The sequence below is a fragment of the Pogona vitticeps genome, chromosome 4 (genome assembly GCF_051106095.1).
Source record: "Pogona vitticeps strain Pit_001003342236 chromosome 4, PviZW2.1, whole genome shotgun sequence".
Taxonomy (NCBI): domain Eukaryota; kingdom Metazoa; phylum Chordata; class Lepidosauria; order Squamata; family Agamidae; genus Pogona; species Pogona vitticeps.
Genome location: NC_135786.1, coordinates 30,080,093 through 30,095,815, shown reverse-complemented (window position 1 = coordinate 30,095,815; position 15,723 = coordinate 30,080,093). Strand labels below are relative to the sequence as shown.

Here is a 15,723-nt window from a genome sequence, read left to right as displayed (position 1 = left end):
AATATAAAAAGGGCATAAAAACAAATGCAGGAACTAAAAAAATTTCAAGACAAAAAGTCTGAAACTAAATTAAAATTGGAGGAAAATATATATTCATGTACACTGTAAAAAGGCTGCAGCCATCTTCACAGGTTTGGCTTGCTCCAGCGCCCCCCTACCGCCCCCCTTCTGCTCCAGCGCCCCCACACCACCCCTTTTGTTCTACTGCCCCCCTGAGAAATGAAATCGCCCCCTGGGGGACATTATCGCCCACGTTAAGAACCACTGCTCTAGTGGACTATATATCTACTCCTATAGATTTAGACACAGATAATGAAATTGATAATTGGGATACTGGAGCGCCTTCAATACATGGCAAAATTGTTCCATCTTCCCTTAGAGGGCACAAGAGTTCACGGGTAAAAATGTGGTATGTATATGGTATTGGGTGGTGCATGGAATTGGGCGCTACTGTATATTATGGCTTCTGGAGTAACATGCAGCCCAAATCTGCCCACTCCTGTCCCAGACAATGGTCACTAGTCAAATGTTTTATTTCCAATGCCTTCTGAGTCGAAGGAAACAGCATATGAAAGACAAAAAGGTTCTTCTAGATTGCATGGAAAAAGCCATATGCGAAAACAGCTGAACACACATTATTCTGTGTTCATATCAGAAACTTCAGATGGTCCAGAATGCGGCAGCCAGGCTTCTTAGTGGGGTGTGAAAACACCAACATATCTCCTCCACTCTGGCTGCTTTGCACTGGTTGCCCATCTGTTTCCGTGTTGACTTCAAAGTGTTAATGATTACATATAAAGCCCTAAACGGTTTGGGACCTCAATATCTGGCAGATCATCTTCTCCCACCCAGATCTACCCGAATCACCCAACATAGCCAGCAGGGACGGCTGAGGGGTCTGACGCCGAGGGAGGCCTGGAAGGAAAAAACAAGAAACTGGGAGTCCTCGGCGGTGGCCCCTCAGCTGTGGAACACCCTCCCAACCGAAATTCGGTTGGCACCCTCGCTGGGCATTTTCAAAAGCCAGTTGAAAATTTGGCTATTCAAGCAGGCCTTCCCTTCAGTCAATTAAGTGATTTTTATTTCTTATTTTTTTCTTTTGATCTATGCCATCTTGGAGCTGTTTACTTTAAATTAATTAATTGTTAAAATTGTAAACTTATGATTTATATTTTATATTGCTTTGTTTTTACCTATGTAATAATTATGTATATTTTAAATTGTTTTTATTGTATATGTTGTGAGTCGCCCAGAGTAGACTATGTCTAGATGGGCGGCATATACCGTAAATGCAATAAATAAATAAATAATAAATATTCAGACAAGACCATTCCTTAGAAACTTTGAGGCCTACATCAGAGCAGTATATTCTAGAAGCCATTACAACGGGAAGCTGAATTTTTCCCCTAGCACTACACTGGCTGCACACAGGATTAAATTTACTTTTAGCCTTATTTTGACCTCATGTCCTTCCCTCCTTTTTTTTCTCTAGGGTGGTTGCAAGGAGACTGTGAGCTTTTTATTTAAACTGATAACCAGACAGGAAACTGTGGTCATTTGCTACATTTTCATGAAACAAGCTATGGTAGTTAACCATGATTTGACTTGTTTCACTACGCCATAGTTAATGCAATTCATAATTTATCTGAAGTTGGACATAGCAAATAACAGTGGTTAGTTGAAAGGATTTAATATTCTCATAGCTGTGCCAGAGCAAGGAGGAGAAAGCATATGATCTAGAGGCTAAATCATGTCACTGTAAACTACAGTTCAGCTCTACAGCAAAGGTGCAATTTTTGAAAATACAGTGGTGCCTCAACTTACAAATGTCCCGACTTACAACTATTTCAAGTTACGACCAGCTCCAGCCACAAAATTTTGCTTTGACTTGTGATCGGAGCTTCAAGTTACGATCAAAAAAAGGCAGGGGAAAAAGGCGGGAAATTCAAATTGCTAACCATTGGTAGGCAAAGAGGCTGCTTCTTTGTAGCTCTTTCATCCCAACGGTTAGACTGAATGCGATTGGAGGAGACTTCGGACTGCCTGGTAAGATAAGGTGCTGCTTTCTGCTTTTAAAAATCTGTTCTGGGTGGGTTTGGGCTGGGTGGGTTATGTTTCTGTGCTGTGATGGGTCTTGGGTTTTGTTGGGGTTTTTGTGGTATTTTTCCCCATTTCCGATGGGTTTTGTGGGGTTTGTTTGCTTTTTGGGGATTTCCCTCCATTTCCGATGTGTCTTGCATGTTTCACTTCCTTTTTGCTTTGCTTTTTCCCCATTTCCGATGTGTCTTGCATGCTTCGCTTCCTTTCTGCTTTACTTTTTCCCCATTTCCGATGTGTCTTGCATACTTGGCTTGCTTTTCTTTTCTTTTTTTCCCTTTGGCCGGAATGGATTAATCACGTTTCTGATCAGTCTTGCAGTGTTTTTTGGTGGTGTTTTTTGGGGTGATTTTTTTCTCCGGCCGGAACGGATTAATTGCATTTCAATGCATTTCAATAGGAAATCATGCTTCGGCTTATGACCATTTCGAGTTATGACCATCTTCCGGAATGGATTAAGTTCATAAGTTGAAGCACCGCTGTATTTTGATTTAGACATACCAGATATGAGCATTTACAACAGTGATCATTCATCATATAGGAAAAAAGAAAATCCCTTACACTGGGCATAATGGGGGATAATTAACATGTCCATGTGTCTGGCCAGATATAATATTGAAAGAGAGAGAGAGAGAATGGTTGTTGTGGGTTTTTCAGGCTCTTTGGCCATGTTCTGAAGGTTGTTCTTCCTAACGTTTCACCAGTCTCTGTAGCCGGCATCCTCAGAGTGCTGTCCTCTGAAGATGCCGGCCACAGAGAATGGCGAAACGTTAGGAAGAACAACCTTCAGAACACATCCAAAGAGCCTGAAAAACCCACAACAACCATTAGATCCTGGCCGTGAAAGCCTTCACGAATAAAGAGAGAGAGAACTCTCTGTAAATATAAAGTTTCATTAGCAATGTGTTGCAAGTTCCCATGTTTATTTGCTACAGCTGTGATACATTTTCGCTGTATTTTCATGCTGGCTGAGGGACTGTATAAGCTTGAGGGGGAAAGCAGCTTTTCCAAACTCTGGTTCTGTTTAGTGAACCCCCATTGTTTTGGTGGGAAAGATGTTGTTGACAGTTACATCCTAATTGGGTGGAATTTACAGACTTTCTGGACTTTATTTGGGCTCCAGGATAGAAGAAAATGCTAGCATTAAAAGAGATAGCATATGAAAGGTATTATTCCATTTTTATTGTGGCTTACAGTTTATGTCAGTTTGCTTCTAAACATCTGGAATGTTCTTGGATTAGGATGTGGGATCAGTCTTAAAAATAGACGTTTAACTCAAAACAATTAGCTGCTATAACTGAGACATACATGGCATACTCAAAAAGAGTTTACGGAACCACTTAAATCAGTGTCAGGCTGTTGGAAAGATTGTCAGAACATTGAAAAATTGAATACTGATTTGTATCTGTGTGTGTGTGGTAAAGGCCTGAAATTTGGAAACTGCCAACATAATAATAACCATGACCACTTAATATACAGTATATCAGCAAAAATTACCTAAATATAACTGTCACATATGACCCAAAAGACAGAAAATATATGTTTATCTCAGAGGATTTTATAAAATTAATCTGTGATTGGTCTCAGGTTTCTCTTTGGTATGTTGTTATTCATCCTTGGACTTTCACTCCAAAATATACATGCAATGATATTATCCCTGACAAAAATGATAACATTATACTGCTATTCGCTTCCTTGAGAATTCAAGTTCAGCAAAAGTATGGCATAACTGGTGGCTGTAGCTGAGACAAAATGCCAAGTAGCAAGAGTTGAAAATAAGGATATAATTCCTCGCTTCCCACTGAAAAGAATGAGGATCTCTATTTTCTTCCTCTTCAGCCGAGAAATGGCATGATATTTTCTGGCATTCTTGACAAGAGGTCTCCTATTCGTGAGAATTATTTTTGTGCAAACCAATCAGGTAGCATAAAACTATTATACCTGTAGCTGCATGAACTTCTAAAACTTAGGAGTACAGGACAGATTGTCTTCATCTTTTTGATAAATCTTTTTTTGGAAGGTGTTAGTCTTTTGGCTAAATCAGTCATGCTTTCTTTCTCCGCATCCACTGTGCTTCACGAACAGAAAAGAAACTAGCTTTTCAAGAGACATATTGTATAAATTATTGGAAATGAGACAAAAGAGGGATCCTGGTGCAAGATTCCCTACTTGTTCTCAGTCTAGAAGCAGGAACTCTTGAAGAGCCTGGTAATGATTCAAAAAGCTATCTCAACAGGTCAAGACTGCCTGTCTCGTTGAGAACATGTGACATCAGGAGCAAACAATTTTGTGAGCATTTTTCACATCCTTAAACAGCAAGAGGACACTACTATGCATTAGTAGGGGAAGCAGTGCAGTGAGCAAGAAAAGAACCCAATATCCTTCACAATAGGATACATAATATACTACCACTGGAGGCAGGGAGCAACAGGAATAAACATTTTGTATGTGAGTGGCTACTGATGGAGTAAGACCACCAGTTCTGTGCAGTGGCTTACAGATATTCCTAATCAGTCTGCACTCTGTGATTCCATCTGCCACCTGCTTCTACCTCTATTTCATTTCTCTTCCCAGTAAGATTGCTTGCTGCCCAGTAGCAATTCTCCCTTTCTGCTTTTATTTCCACTCCTTTAGCCACATTTATACATTAAACCACAGCCTTTGGTTTAACTCTTAGGCGCTCGGCTTTCTAGATATCATACAATCTCTCACAGTCCTTCAAGTGAACTGGGTCTGACTGGAACTTCAATCCAGCAATGGCCAAAGTTCTATTGTGGAACGATGTGCCCATAAGGGAGACTGCATAAGTAGTTTTCACAATCACCATCTGTTATGTACCTGGATATTCAACTGAGTGTGTGGCTGAGCATGCCAACAGGGCATGTTTAAATACATAGCAAACAGGTGGCACTGCTCCCTTTCCTCAATTTTTGGTTTGCATCACACAAATGTCATAGGATTCTGGCCATTATCTGGAGGATCAAACATTGCCCACCCCAACCTATGATTAATCCAAAGTGGTCCTGGCATGGATAAAAGAAAGCCCAAGGCTACTATGGGGACAAAGGGCAAAAGATCAGAAGGAGGATGTAAGGTGTGTGAATTGTGATAGCTTTGTAGTGGAACTGATCACTGTGCCTTCTTCATAAAAATGAATGAAAGATAGCCTTTTCCTTGCTGGCAGCTGCACAACTCAGAGTTAGACACAGACGGTTTGTGCAGAAAACAGCTTCTGCTCAGTGAAGCAGTAAAGGCTTCTGCGCACTCAACTGTTAGATAACAGATATATACCTACAATCACAGTACCTCTGAGTTGCTTTCACAAGGCTATATATTGTATCGGATAGCAACTTAAGTCTTTTATTGTTGTTATTTTGGGAAAAGAGACACACATCAGATTGTTAATCAATGCTTCTGAGAGCCTTAAATGAACACATGTTAAACCACAGAGAAGGAAGATAAAAATGCATCTGCAGGACCAGGACCTATAGCTAGGTTAAGGAGTAAATACCTCTATACCAAATGACTTGAAAGATAAGAGGCACCATGTATGGGAAATATGTTTCGGTGCTTGCAGAAGGAAATGAAGAAAGATATGTACAAGTGGGTACTTCCTTTCTTTCCACTGTGCTGTGACATTTTACAATCACCTTGTAGTGAACAGTGACTGCATCTCATTCTTAGGAATTATCATCCATAGGAGTAAAGATATCTGCCTTATATTGAAACAGGCTGATTGTCCATATAGCTAAGTGTCATCTACACTGACTGACTGCTGGAGGGAGTGGATGGAACAGTCTGTTGTCAGTCCAATGCGTTTTTGTTCCTAAATCTATTCCATCCCATTTTTTAATTAATCTGTGTAGTTATTTAAAATCTGCATGATCATTGGTATGCCCTGTGTTTCATCTTAAAGTCTGAATATTTTCCAGACACTGCCTTGTAAAGCTCAGGGACCTGAGACATCTGGAGGTTAACTGTGTTCAGTATTTGAATGAATGCGTGTGCGTGTGTGCGTGTCGCATGCGTGCGTGTGTGAATAAGGGAATCAGGTCAGGCCTCCCTCAAATGTGGAACAAGCAAAATTCTGAAGGATCACTACTGGCAGTGGCTCTCATGTGTTTCAAATGTGTGTGCTTCCTATTTGGAGGTGTACAATGCACATGCTCTACCATGGAGCTATGGCCTTCCATCTATCAGTGGTCACCCACTTTACAATCAGGGGAAAAGACAGCCTGATGTCCTACCGCTGGCAGTCCCGTGACAATCTTTGCTCTTACACTGGCTCTTACATTTGAATGTTGCCCTCTACAATTCTTTTATTTGCATCATAGTATTTATCCCGGAATTGCTTGCTGGATTTGTATTTTTTTTCTTATTTATGTATAGCCTTTGATTAGACCTTTTAAAAATTAGTTCAAAATACTCTCTATAAAAACCTACAATATTTTTATCAGTATTTAGTGACATTCTGTGCATTTCTCTCAGCTGCTGTCTTAGCATACACCACTGCAGAGTGTTTCGGATAAATAATCTTTAGATTGTCATTCTTTTTCGCAATCTTTAATGGGCAGTGGCTATAATGCAGGACTTAGACTAGAATAACCGAAGTAAAAATCCCTAGCTACCCATGAAGATAACTGTGTGACTTTAGTCCAGTCACTTATCCTAACATACAATATAAAAATGAAGGAGTGTGTGTAAGGAGGTGACGGATATTATGCTTCTCTGAGCTTCTTGGAACAAGGATGCAAGGATTCCTTGATGGTTAATAGCTGGCCAAATATGTCCTTTTTCTGTTTGGCTATATAGAGGAAAAGAAATCCAAAATTTAATTGTTACTTACATCCATTAGTGCAGCATTAATGTAGTTGCTTGATTCTCCATCAACGGAGATAAGGAAGGGGAGGCACCGATCCAGGGGCAGTACATCCATACAGCGGTTCTTGTCATGGTTCCTTGGCAAGAGTCCAATGCTGCAATCTTCTGGCCGTACTCGAGGTGTAACTATATTAAGGGTCTATAGTCAAGGACATAAAAAGGCATTGATACATATTTAACTCCAGAAACCTGTGATTTTACACATTGCTCAACACAATGTAGTGAGGAAGTTCCAGATGTTTGGGTCCACCTTTGCTGGCACCAGAGGCCACACAGCCCCTCCAAATGAAACCGAAAATAATCAGAGGTCTATTTTAAAAATATAAATAATTTTTAGGTTATCATTCTTTGTAGCAGTCAGTAATCTGCAATGAGTATAATGCTGGACTTAGAATAGAACAACTGAGGCATAAATCACTAGCCATGTTTAACTTTATTTAATGAAAAAAAGAGAGATGTGGATGCATAGGTTGTGCCAGAAGAGAATCATGGTCCTTGACGAACAATCATTGCTATAAATGAGTGAGGGGAGAGCCAGAGAAACAGGAAATGACAATCCTATCAGCCACCAAAATGTAAACACTCCTTTCTCTTGTTTCCAGGTTATGGTACTGACTAACTGTAAGTCAATGATTTAATCATTGTTGTTGCCTTATTCCCCATTCTCCGTTCCAGATTCTTAGGCTGCCCTGGCCTCCTTTTTGCCCTGGGAAAGCCTTTGGGATGGGAGAGAGGGAGACTTTAATTGTCAAAATTCACCACTGGCTTGCTGCCCATGGGGACTGGGTCCACTGGCCGTGGTCTCAGGACAAAAATGAGCCCCAGGAACTCAGAAGTTGAGGTCATAAGTTTCTAATTAGTTTCAAATAATTATTTCCAATGCTTGGATGCAGTTTATGCTGACATAACGATGCCAAAAGGATTTTGCCCGTTGAATAATTGTCATTCAGTTTTTTTTCCTATATAGATCCACAGAGAGTTCAATATTTTAATAAGGATCTGAATAAAAACACATCAAACTGTACAACAGGTGGGATGATTTATATCTGTGATCTCTGCAGGAAGTAATGAATACTAGATAGGTAGCCAGAGGTTCCCTGAAACTAAACAAATAAACAAAAAGTATATAGCCTAGAATACTCACCTTAAGTACTAAATCCCTTTAATAGAGTCCCATCAGGCAGCAATCCAGCAAAAAGAGCAATCTAAAATCCCATGTGATGATGATTCTCCTTTGCCCAGATGCACAAGATAAGCTGCATCACATGAATGGCTAGACATTTCACCTCTAAATGATTCATCCATGCCTCTTTTCTATTAATCTGATAAACGAACACTCATGCATGCCCACAGCCCCAGATTGTTCAGTTTGCTCTAAATATAAACAGACTTCTACCTATTAATGTCACCGTCATCTCTTTTCTCCATCCCTTCAGCCATTCCATTAATGTACATAATATAGATGTGAAAATCTGTCAGTCTCACTCTTTTTCTCAGAATCCTGCCAACCATTTTATTCCTTCTTGGTTTCATATTGGCTCGAAAAGACATGGATGCATTTATGTCTGCACTTCTCTAACATATGCATTTTCACATTGATCATGGTATTCCTGGGTTGATTTTTCAGAGATATACTTTTTCAGTCTATAATTTTTTCTTTCAAAGACATGTATGGTTTTCATTCTGAAATGTGGTGCAAAGCTTGGAAATGTATAGATGTGTTTTGTCTGTTGTCAGTCTTCAAGGCTATAAAATGGATATCTAACATTGCATTGCAAAAAAACAAAAACAAAACAACAAAACAACAATCAACAAACTTGTCTTCTATATATACAGCTAAGACTCAAGAACTGGAATCTAACGCCAGAATCCTACTGAGTCCTAATACTGATGGAAGAAGCCCCTCAGAAACATTCAGAGGTTGGAAATTTCCCCTTTTCCATACAGACCCTGAGCACCCATAATGAACCCCCTAGAGCAGAATTCCATGTGTGAAGGCCACATGTTGCCCACTTCCTACCGTAGCTTGTTTTTTCTTAGGTTGTCCTCATTACAGTTTTATCCCAGATGACTCTGGTGAATATAAAATTATCTACCACAATCACAGTCTTGCTTATTGATTTGAAATAATATTACATTGTATTAAAATAATATACTATCAACTAGAGCAGTGGTTCTTAACCTTTGTTACTCGGATGCTTTTGAACTGCAACTCCTAGAAACCCCAGCCAGCACAGTTGGTGGTGAAGGCTTCTGGGAGTTGCTGTCCAAAACTCCTGAGTAACCCAAGGTTAAGAACCAGTGAGCTAGACAACTTGCAAATTCCTCCAGGTTGCAACCAAAAATTGTTTCCAGGCCCATTCCTAAAACAGTTCGATGTGATCAGTTAACATGGGAAGTATATGCCTTCATCGGGGACATAGCATGGATGGTTGCAAGCTTCTAATTTGCTGAGATGCTAACCAAAAAGGAAGATTTCCACATCTCACTGTACAGATATATTGGTCTAACAAAATTTGCAGACTACTTCACAAGTTCCAGAGTTGACACATATCTAAGGGACCGTGAAATCCAGTCTGGGCTCCCTGTTCTACGTCAAAATGTTGGCAAAGCAGATTTTGTTTCCCAAGTGTTAAAATTATTTTTGCTTATTTCTAAAATGTGTGTTTGACTTCTCTGCAAGAATATTACTGATCAAAATAAAATATTAATGATTGAACTATATGTGTCTTGATCACATATACTTAATTTTAAGTCACATGTGAGAAGGCCATTCCATAACTGGAGATGATTTATGAGAAACTGCAATAGCTTCTACTGTTCATATTGCACTTCCCTGAAACCACAATAGATGTTGAATAGCATCTGTGACAGCTTTGTACAAAGAGGAATGCATGAAATGCATTTATTTCATGCAAACTTATGTTTCAGAAGTTAGATGTGTCTTCTGATTCTTTGTGCAGAAACAAAAAATATAGCAATAAAATAAATGTTAATGATGCTCTGAATGTGGCCTCGCTCTGAACTAGTCAAGGAAAAGAAAATCTATAGTCTAACTTCATAATGGTCATTTTTATGTCAAGCAAGGTGAACTTAGTAGTATAAAGCAATTCACAAGCAATTTGGTAAATGGAAATAGAACATTTTGTTCACTGCTGGTTGTTGCATTTTTGTTTCAGAGCTCTGGGCAGACATTAGCAAAATGTCCTTGGAACACAAATGCTTTAGTATTTTTTAATACTAAAAAATCTGTAACAAAAAAAGGTGGCACCCTTTGAACATCCTCTTCTCTGATTCACACAGAACAGGCATTTTTTCGGCATTCTTGCAAATGAGCAGAGATATAATGCAGTATGCAATTTTCCTTGATGTCTCTTACAAACAAACGATTAACCTCAGAGGTTAATTTATGAAAACAGAAATATCAAAGCTTGAATGTGTCTGGAAGGATCATGCATTGTAAGGGCTGAATGTAGGAGGTTTAACAGAGATGGAAGACACTCATACTCAGAACCCCATTGCTTCACTTCTATCTGTGTTACGTGGCTGAAATTTGATGTTTTATGAAAATCCTTTACATCTTGTTATAAGATTAATTTAAATACTTAGAAAACAGAGAGATGTGTTGAGAGTTGCCATACTGATGAAACAGACAGTTTGTCATTCATTCATTTAAAACACAACCAAATGGAAAGTGTCTGTCCTGAAGGCATACAGAGAGGGCAACCAAGTTCCCTTTGGTTGGGAGGAACCAGATATTTGGTCATCAGGAATTTCCTTTAACTGGCAGTTTGACTCCTTGCTCAAAGCATAGCTCATCACCTTTCGCACAATTACTTCAGTGGTAGCACCCCATCACCCACCCTTACCCCACCCCGCTTTTTTTTCATCCAAGCGTATTTCCACAGATTAATACAATACCAAGTACTACTTGGACGACTTGTCATTGGCTTTTTTTTTTGTTATTTAAGAAAAAAAATTACCTGGAATTCATCTTTTATTTGGCTGGAATTTGTCTGTGGATCCAATCTGCTGATATTGTAATATATGGATCTGAATTCACAAACAGGGATGGCAGTGTTTCCACAAAGGCATGCTTCGAGAATAGCATCATGAACAAAAACATATTGCTCCTACAAAGCAAGAAGTTAAAACACTCACCACTGTTGGCTTCTTGAAGTTCAATTGTATATTTTCTGCTTTAATACAAGAAATCCCAAATGTTTTCCTCTCAGATTTCTTAGACAAACAAGGAAAACAATACACTTCCTTCCCCTAAGATTATGTGGGGTGGGAAGTGCTTATATTACAGAGCCACAAGTGTGATCCTCTGCAAAAAGTGAGCTGGATAAATCCACAATAACAATAACAAAAGCCTTGTGGGCAGTAGGACCTACAACCTATCTTCAGAAAATGGCCTTATGGGCTCTCTACTGTCAACTGTGAGGAAAAGTATACATGCCATCTAATTCTCTTTTCTTTTGTTCACCACAGCATATTCCTGTGACCTACTGTAATTTTCAACTTCCAGGGTCCCTTTGAAGCAGCTAACAGTTACTGAGCTCCACCAGTTATAAAATAATTGTGTAGCAGCAAAGCCAGATAAAAACAGTGACAGAGTGAGGAAGTGTTTGGTATTTAATGGGCTGGAAGCACAATTATAATCTTGTATTGATACTTAATCTTTGTCTTGAAATGGCTAGATTTTTGCCACAGCAAATTTCTTGAAGCAGGGAGTTCAGTTTTTCTCAAGCCATATTCAAATTCTTGTGTATCTAATGATGTATGATTTGTTAGTATTTGTGACATTTCTTCTGTTCTTTTGATACTGACTTCCCCATAGTTAGTTTCTAGTTCACACCACAAGAGTGTTCCTGCTCAAAATCAAATTCAGTTCAATAAGTATTGACAGGGATTTTCCACATCACACTCCAAAAAGAAAGGAAATTGCTGCTCTTAAAACATATACCTTAAACAGGCATGTTGTTTAGGCAACATGGCTGTGGTATGGTTGCCTGTTTCAGTTTCATTACTATACTGGAGATGGATAACTGTCAGTGGCAGACTGGTGGACTGAAGTCCTACATTTATCTTCTCAGTGGAACAGACACATGAATTATATGCCACTAAAGCTACAACCCTACCAACTGACAACTAATACCAATAACCAATTTATGTAACCATACATTTATTTACCTCCATTTATGTAACCATTGATATAAAATGATATCAGTAATACTGGGAGCATCACTATAACCTCTGAATTCCTGCAATAGGAAACTGCAACCAATCACAGCTCCTTAATAAATATACCTGTACATTATCCATCTATCCCTTGAAAAACTGCATTAAATAGAGAGGAAGAGAGAGAGATAGCTAGTTGAAAAATTGAGCTGAACATGCAGCGTATTGGGATCCATAACTGCAAATATGTGTTTGCTACAATCAATACCTTGCATTTCAGTGCAATCTGGGGGGGAAAACGCTGGATCTATAACTAAAAATATAATACGTGAAGTAACTGTTGAAACATTGTGCCTTGGGAAAGGAGATAGGAGAGACATGAGATCCTCTTGTAATCCTCTGGTTCCTTATAGAGGCTGCAATAATTGAATCTTAGGCCATAAAAAGATCATGACTATCTGAAGACTATTAGACCATAAAGCAGACTTCAGTTCACTGGTGGCTGGGGGAAAAAACCCTTAGGAGCTGAATATGGTATTGGCTGTATTTCAGCTCATGCCAGCTGTTGTGCTTTAAGTATGTCAGCTAATGGAACAAAAGGAACCCAGAGTGAATCTTAAATATGATATTGTACATTGTAAATGATGTTCTATAAATCTGCTGGCAAAATTACATTAAACATGAAGTTTAGTGCATTAATAGCTAATATTCATGAACCATCTTAATACCATATTCCCTTTGGTATTGCATAGGTAGGATGCCTTTTTTTGGATTATGTCAAAAACCTATTTGTAAATATTTGTATTTTAAAAAGGGCTTTTTAAAACATCTAATGTCCAACTGATTAAGTTCACTGTTAAACTGCTCCATATACATGCTTAAATGAAACTAAATTATTAATTGCCCGAATAGCGCAGCATTAATAGATTTACTCAGACAGATTCTACCTTTTGTGCCATTAAATAATCAGTAATATACGATCTGGCAGTGCTGAGCTCTTTCTTGGGAACAGACTAAGAAATAAGCAAAATAAAAATTCTCACACATACCTCTGTCTGCACCAAGTTGACCCTCTGGGATCGCAGTTCCCGCACACAGTTAAATATGTCCACCACACCTTCATTCTCTGCCATGTCAAGCATGATGTCAATGGCAATAAAGCACCCTGTCCTCCCAGCACCAGCACTGAAGGAGATGGGGGGAAAGAACATGATCAATGGACCATGAAAAAGCAGAAAAAAGCATTTTGGAGGTGGGGGGGATGTTGTAAATGCAGCTGTCTTCCTTCATTAGTCCCTCTGTGCCCAAAGGCTGGGGCCTCATTACTGTGTAGCCATAGCTCTTTGAGGAGGGCAGAACTGGGAAACCCAGGAATGGGGATGGAATAAAAATGCCGAGTGAGAGAAAAGAGAAAATAAAACACCAAGATTACAGCCCTGTTTTCTTTTACACCGCAAATTAAAAGAGACATACATATATATCTCCAAGGCTTGGAACAGCAAGCTAGAATTCAGTTCTTTTGAGGAAGAGAGAAAGGCTGACTTAGAAAGCAGATATAGCAATGATCTTTCCCACTTTCTTGTTTCTGGGGAAGGTGCAAGATTTGAGAGCAAAGCTTGATGGTTCAAATTGCAAATCCCTCATGCACCTTGACACATACAAATTATCCTGGTCCTACGAATAACAATTGAATTCTGGCTTGAAGGTGTTTCAAAGTAAGCATTTGAGTACCTGAGATATTAAGACCCCTTATCAACTTGTGTAGTGCAGTGGACAGAATGATTGACTAGGACTCAGGACACTTGGTTTCAAATCTCCATTCAGTCATAGAAGCTCACTGGGAGAGTAGGACTGGTGAAGTCACTCCTTAAAGATCTCATATACCTTGAAAGCCCTATTAGGGTTGCTATATGTCAGTTTTGACTTGATGGCACATAACATATGCACTTGCAGTCAACAGTATTCTCAGTTCCACAGAAGACCAGATTATCAGGCATTAGGTAAAGGTAAAGGTTCCCCTTGACAATTTTTGTCCAGTCGTGTCCGACTCTAGGGGGCGGCGCTCATCCCGCTCTTCAAGCCATAGAGCCAGCGTTTGTCCGAAGACAATCTTTCCGTGGTCACATGGCCAGTGTGATTTAGACACGGAACACTGTTTACCTTCCCACTGAGATGGTACCTATTTATCTACTCGCATTTGCATGCTTTCGATTATGTTGGTTGTAATGTGCCATCTCACCAAAACAAGAGTATCCACTCTTGAAGAACGATGTGGTGCTATTTTATCTTGCATAATCATATGGAGTCAAGGCAAAGCATGAGGCTTATATATTGCCCCTAGCACTTAAAGCACTCTCTGGGTGGTTTACAAGTTAATTATGCAGGCTACACATTGCCCCCTCCAGACAGCTGGGTACTCATTTTACCAAACTCAGAAGGATGGAAGGCTGAGTCAACCTTGAGCCAGCTACCTGGGATTGGCTGCAGTACAGCAGTGTAACCACTGTGCCACAAGGCTCCATAATGCACACTCCCTTCTACTCTCGTATAGACATAGCAGGTAGAAGGATTCTGTTGAATATATACAAGTCACACTTGCCAGGGAGAAAGCTATGGTAAAACTTTCTCCATGATAGACTAATTCTGTATGCTGTTGTTTTGTGTATGGTATTACCATTTAACATTGCAGCAAAAATGCAGTTGTAACTTCCTGTGATTTTCACATTTTTCAGGCTGCCTGTCATGCCAATTTTGTGTCCACCTTACTACCATCATCAATGCATGATGAACAGCTGGGAAGATAGTTTAAATTGCCTGTGCAATTGCCCTAACATAACTATGGAGCTGACAGAATTGTAGCCAATTCAGTTGCTATCCCCAACTAGGGAAGACCCATAGAAACAACTACTGAATACTGACTGCTTATTTAAATCTCATTAATTCAACAGATTTACTCCAGTAGGTGCTAGCACTTGGATTTAGCTCTATTTCTTCAACTGCAGAACTGGCAATGCAAAGCAATGCCATGAAGTACAGATTTATTTATTATACTTTTATACAGCACCATTTTTATTGATGCGAGAACTCCATCAAACGTATCATTTTTACCAACTGATTACTTGTTACTTGTTTTTTCCCTCCAATCTTGCATGCTGTATTTTCTCATCCTTGTGACAAAGCATGGCAAGCAAGAATTTACCTCTCTGGGTTATATACTTTGCCATTATTGAAGATACTATATATACTATTCATTCCATATTCAATACTGATTCCCATATTCAAGGAGTGAACCATAATACTGCAAATCAGTTTCTGAAAGAGCCCTAGATATGGTGCTGGAATTAACTGGAATAATCATCTACCATTTGTGCCTAGGGACATCAAAGAGTATAAAATCACTTCATTAGTTTCCCATGTAAACAAAGACTTATACCATATGCATAGCAAGAAATGGCAAATGTTCAAGTTGGAACCTGAAAAGGAAGAGGCACCAGACATCAGTGAATGGAGGTCGGATAGGTGGGTGCATATTCCGCAAACCTCTCAGAAACCTCTTCAGGG

At 39.3% G+C, this 15,723-nt stretch overlaps 1 protein-coding gene across 39 annotated transcripts in view; it reads right to left on the bottom strand.

The window, feature by feature from the left end:
- The window catches only part of PTPRT (protein tyrosine phosphatase receptor type T), a 716,634-nt gene that overhangs the window by 20,831 nt on the left and 680,080 nt on the right, over positions 1 to 15,723 (bottom strand). For all 39 annotated transcript variants that reach the window (XM_078393145.1, XM_078393157.1, XM_078393154.1 and 36 more), the window contains 3 exons: positions 13,212 to 13,347; positions 10,962 to 11,111; positions 6,944 to 7,117 (listed from right to left, as the gene is read on the bottom strand). In XM_078393145.1, coding sequence (XP_078249271.1) covers positions 6,944 to 7,117; positions 10,962 to 11,111; positions 13,212 to 13,347 — 460 coding nt within the window. The remainder of the gene's footprint in view (positions 1 to 6,943; positions 7,118 to 10,961; positions 11,112 to 13,211; positions 13,348 to 15,723) is intronic.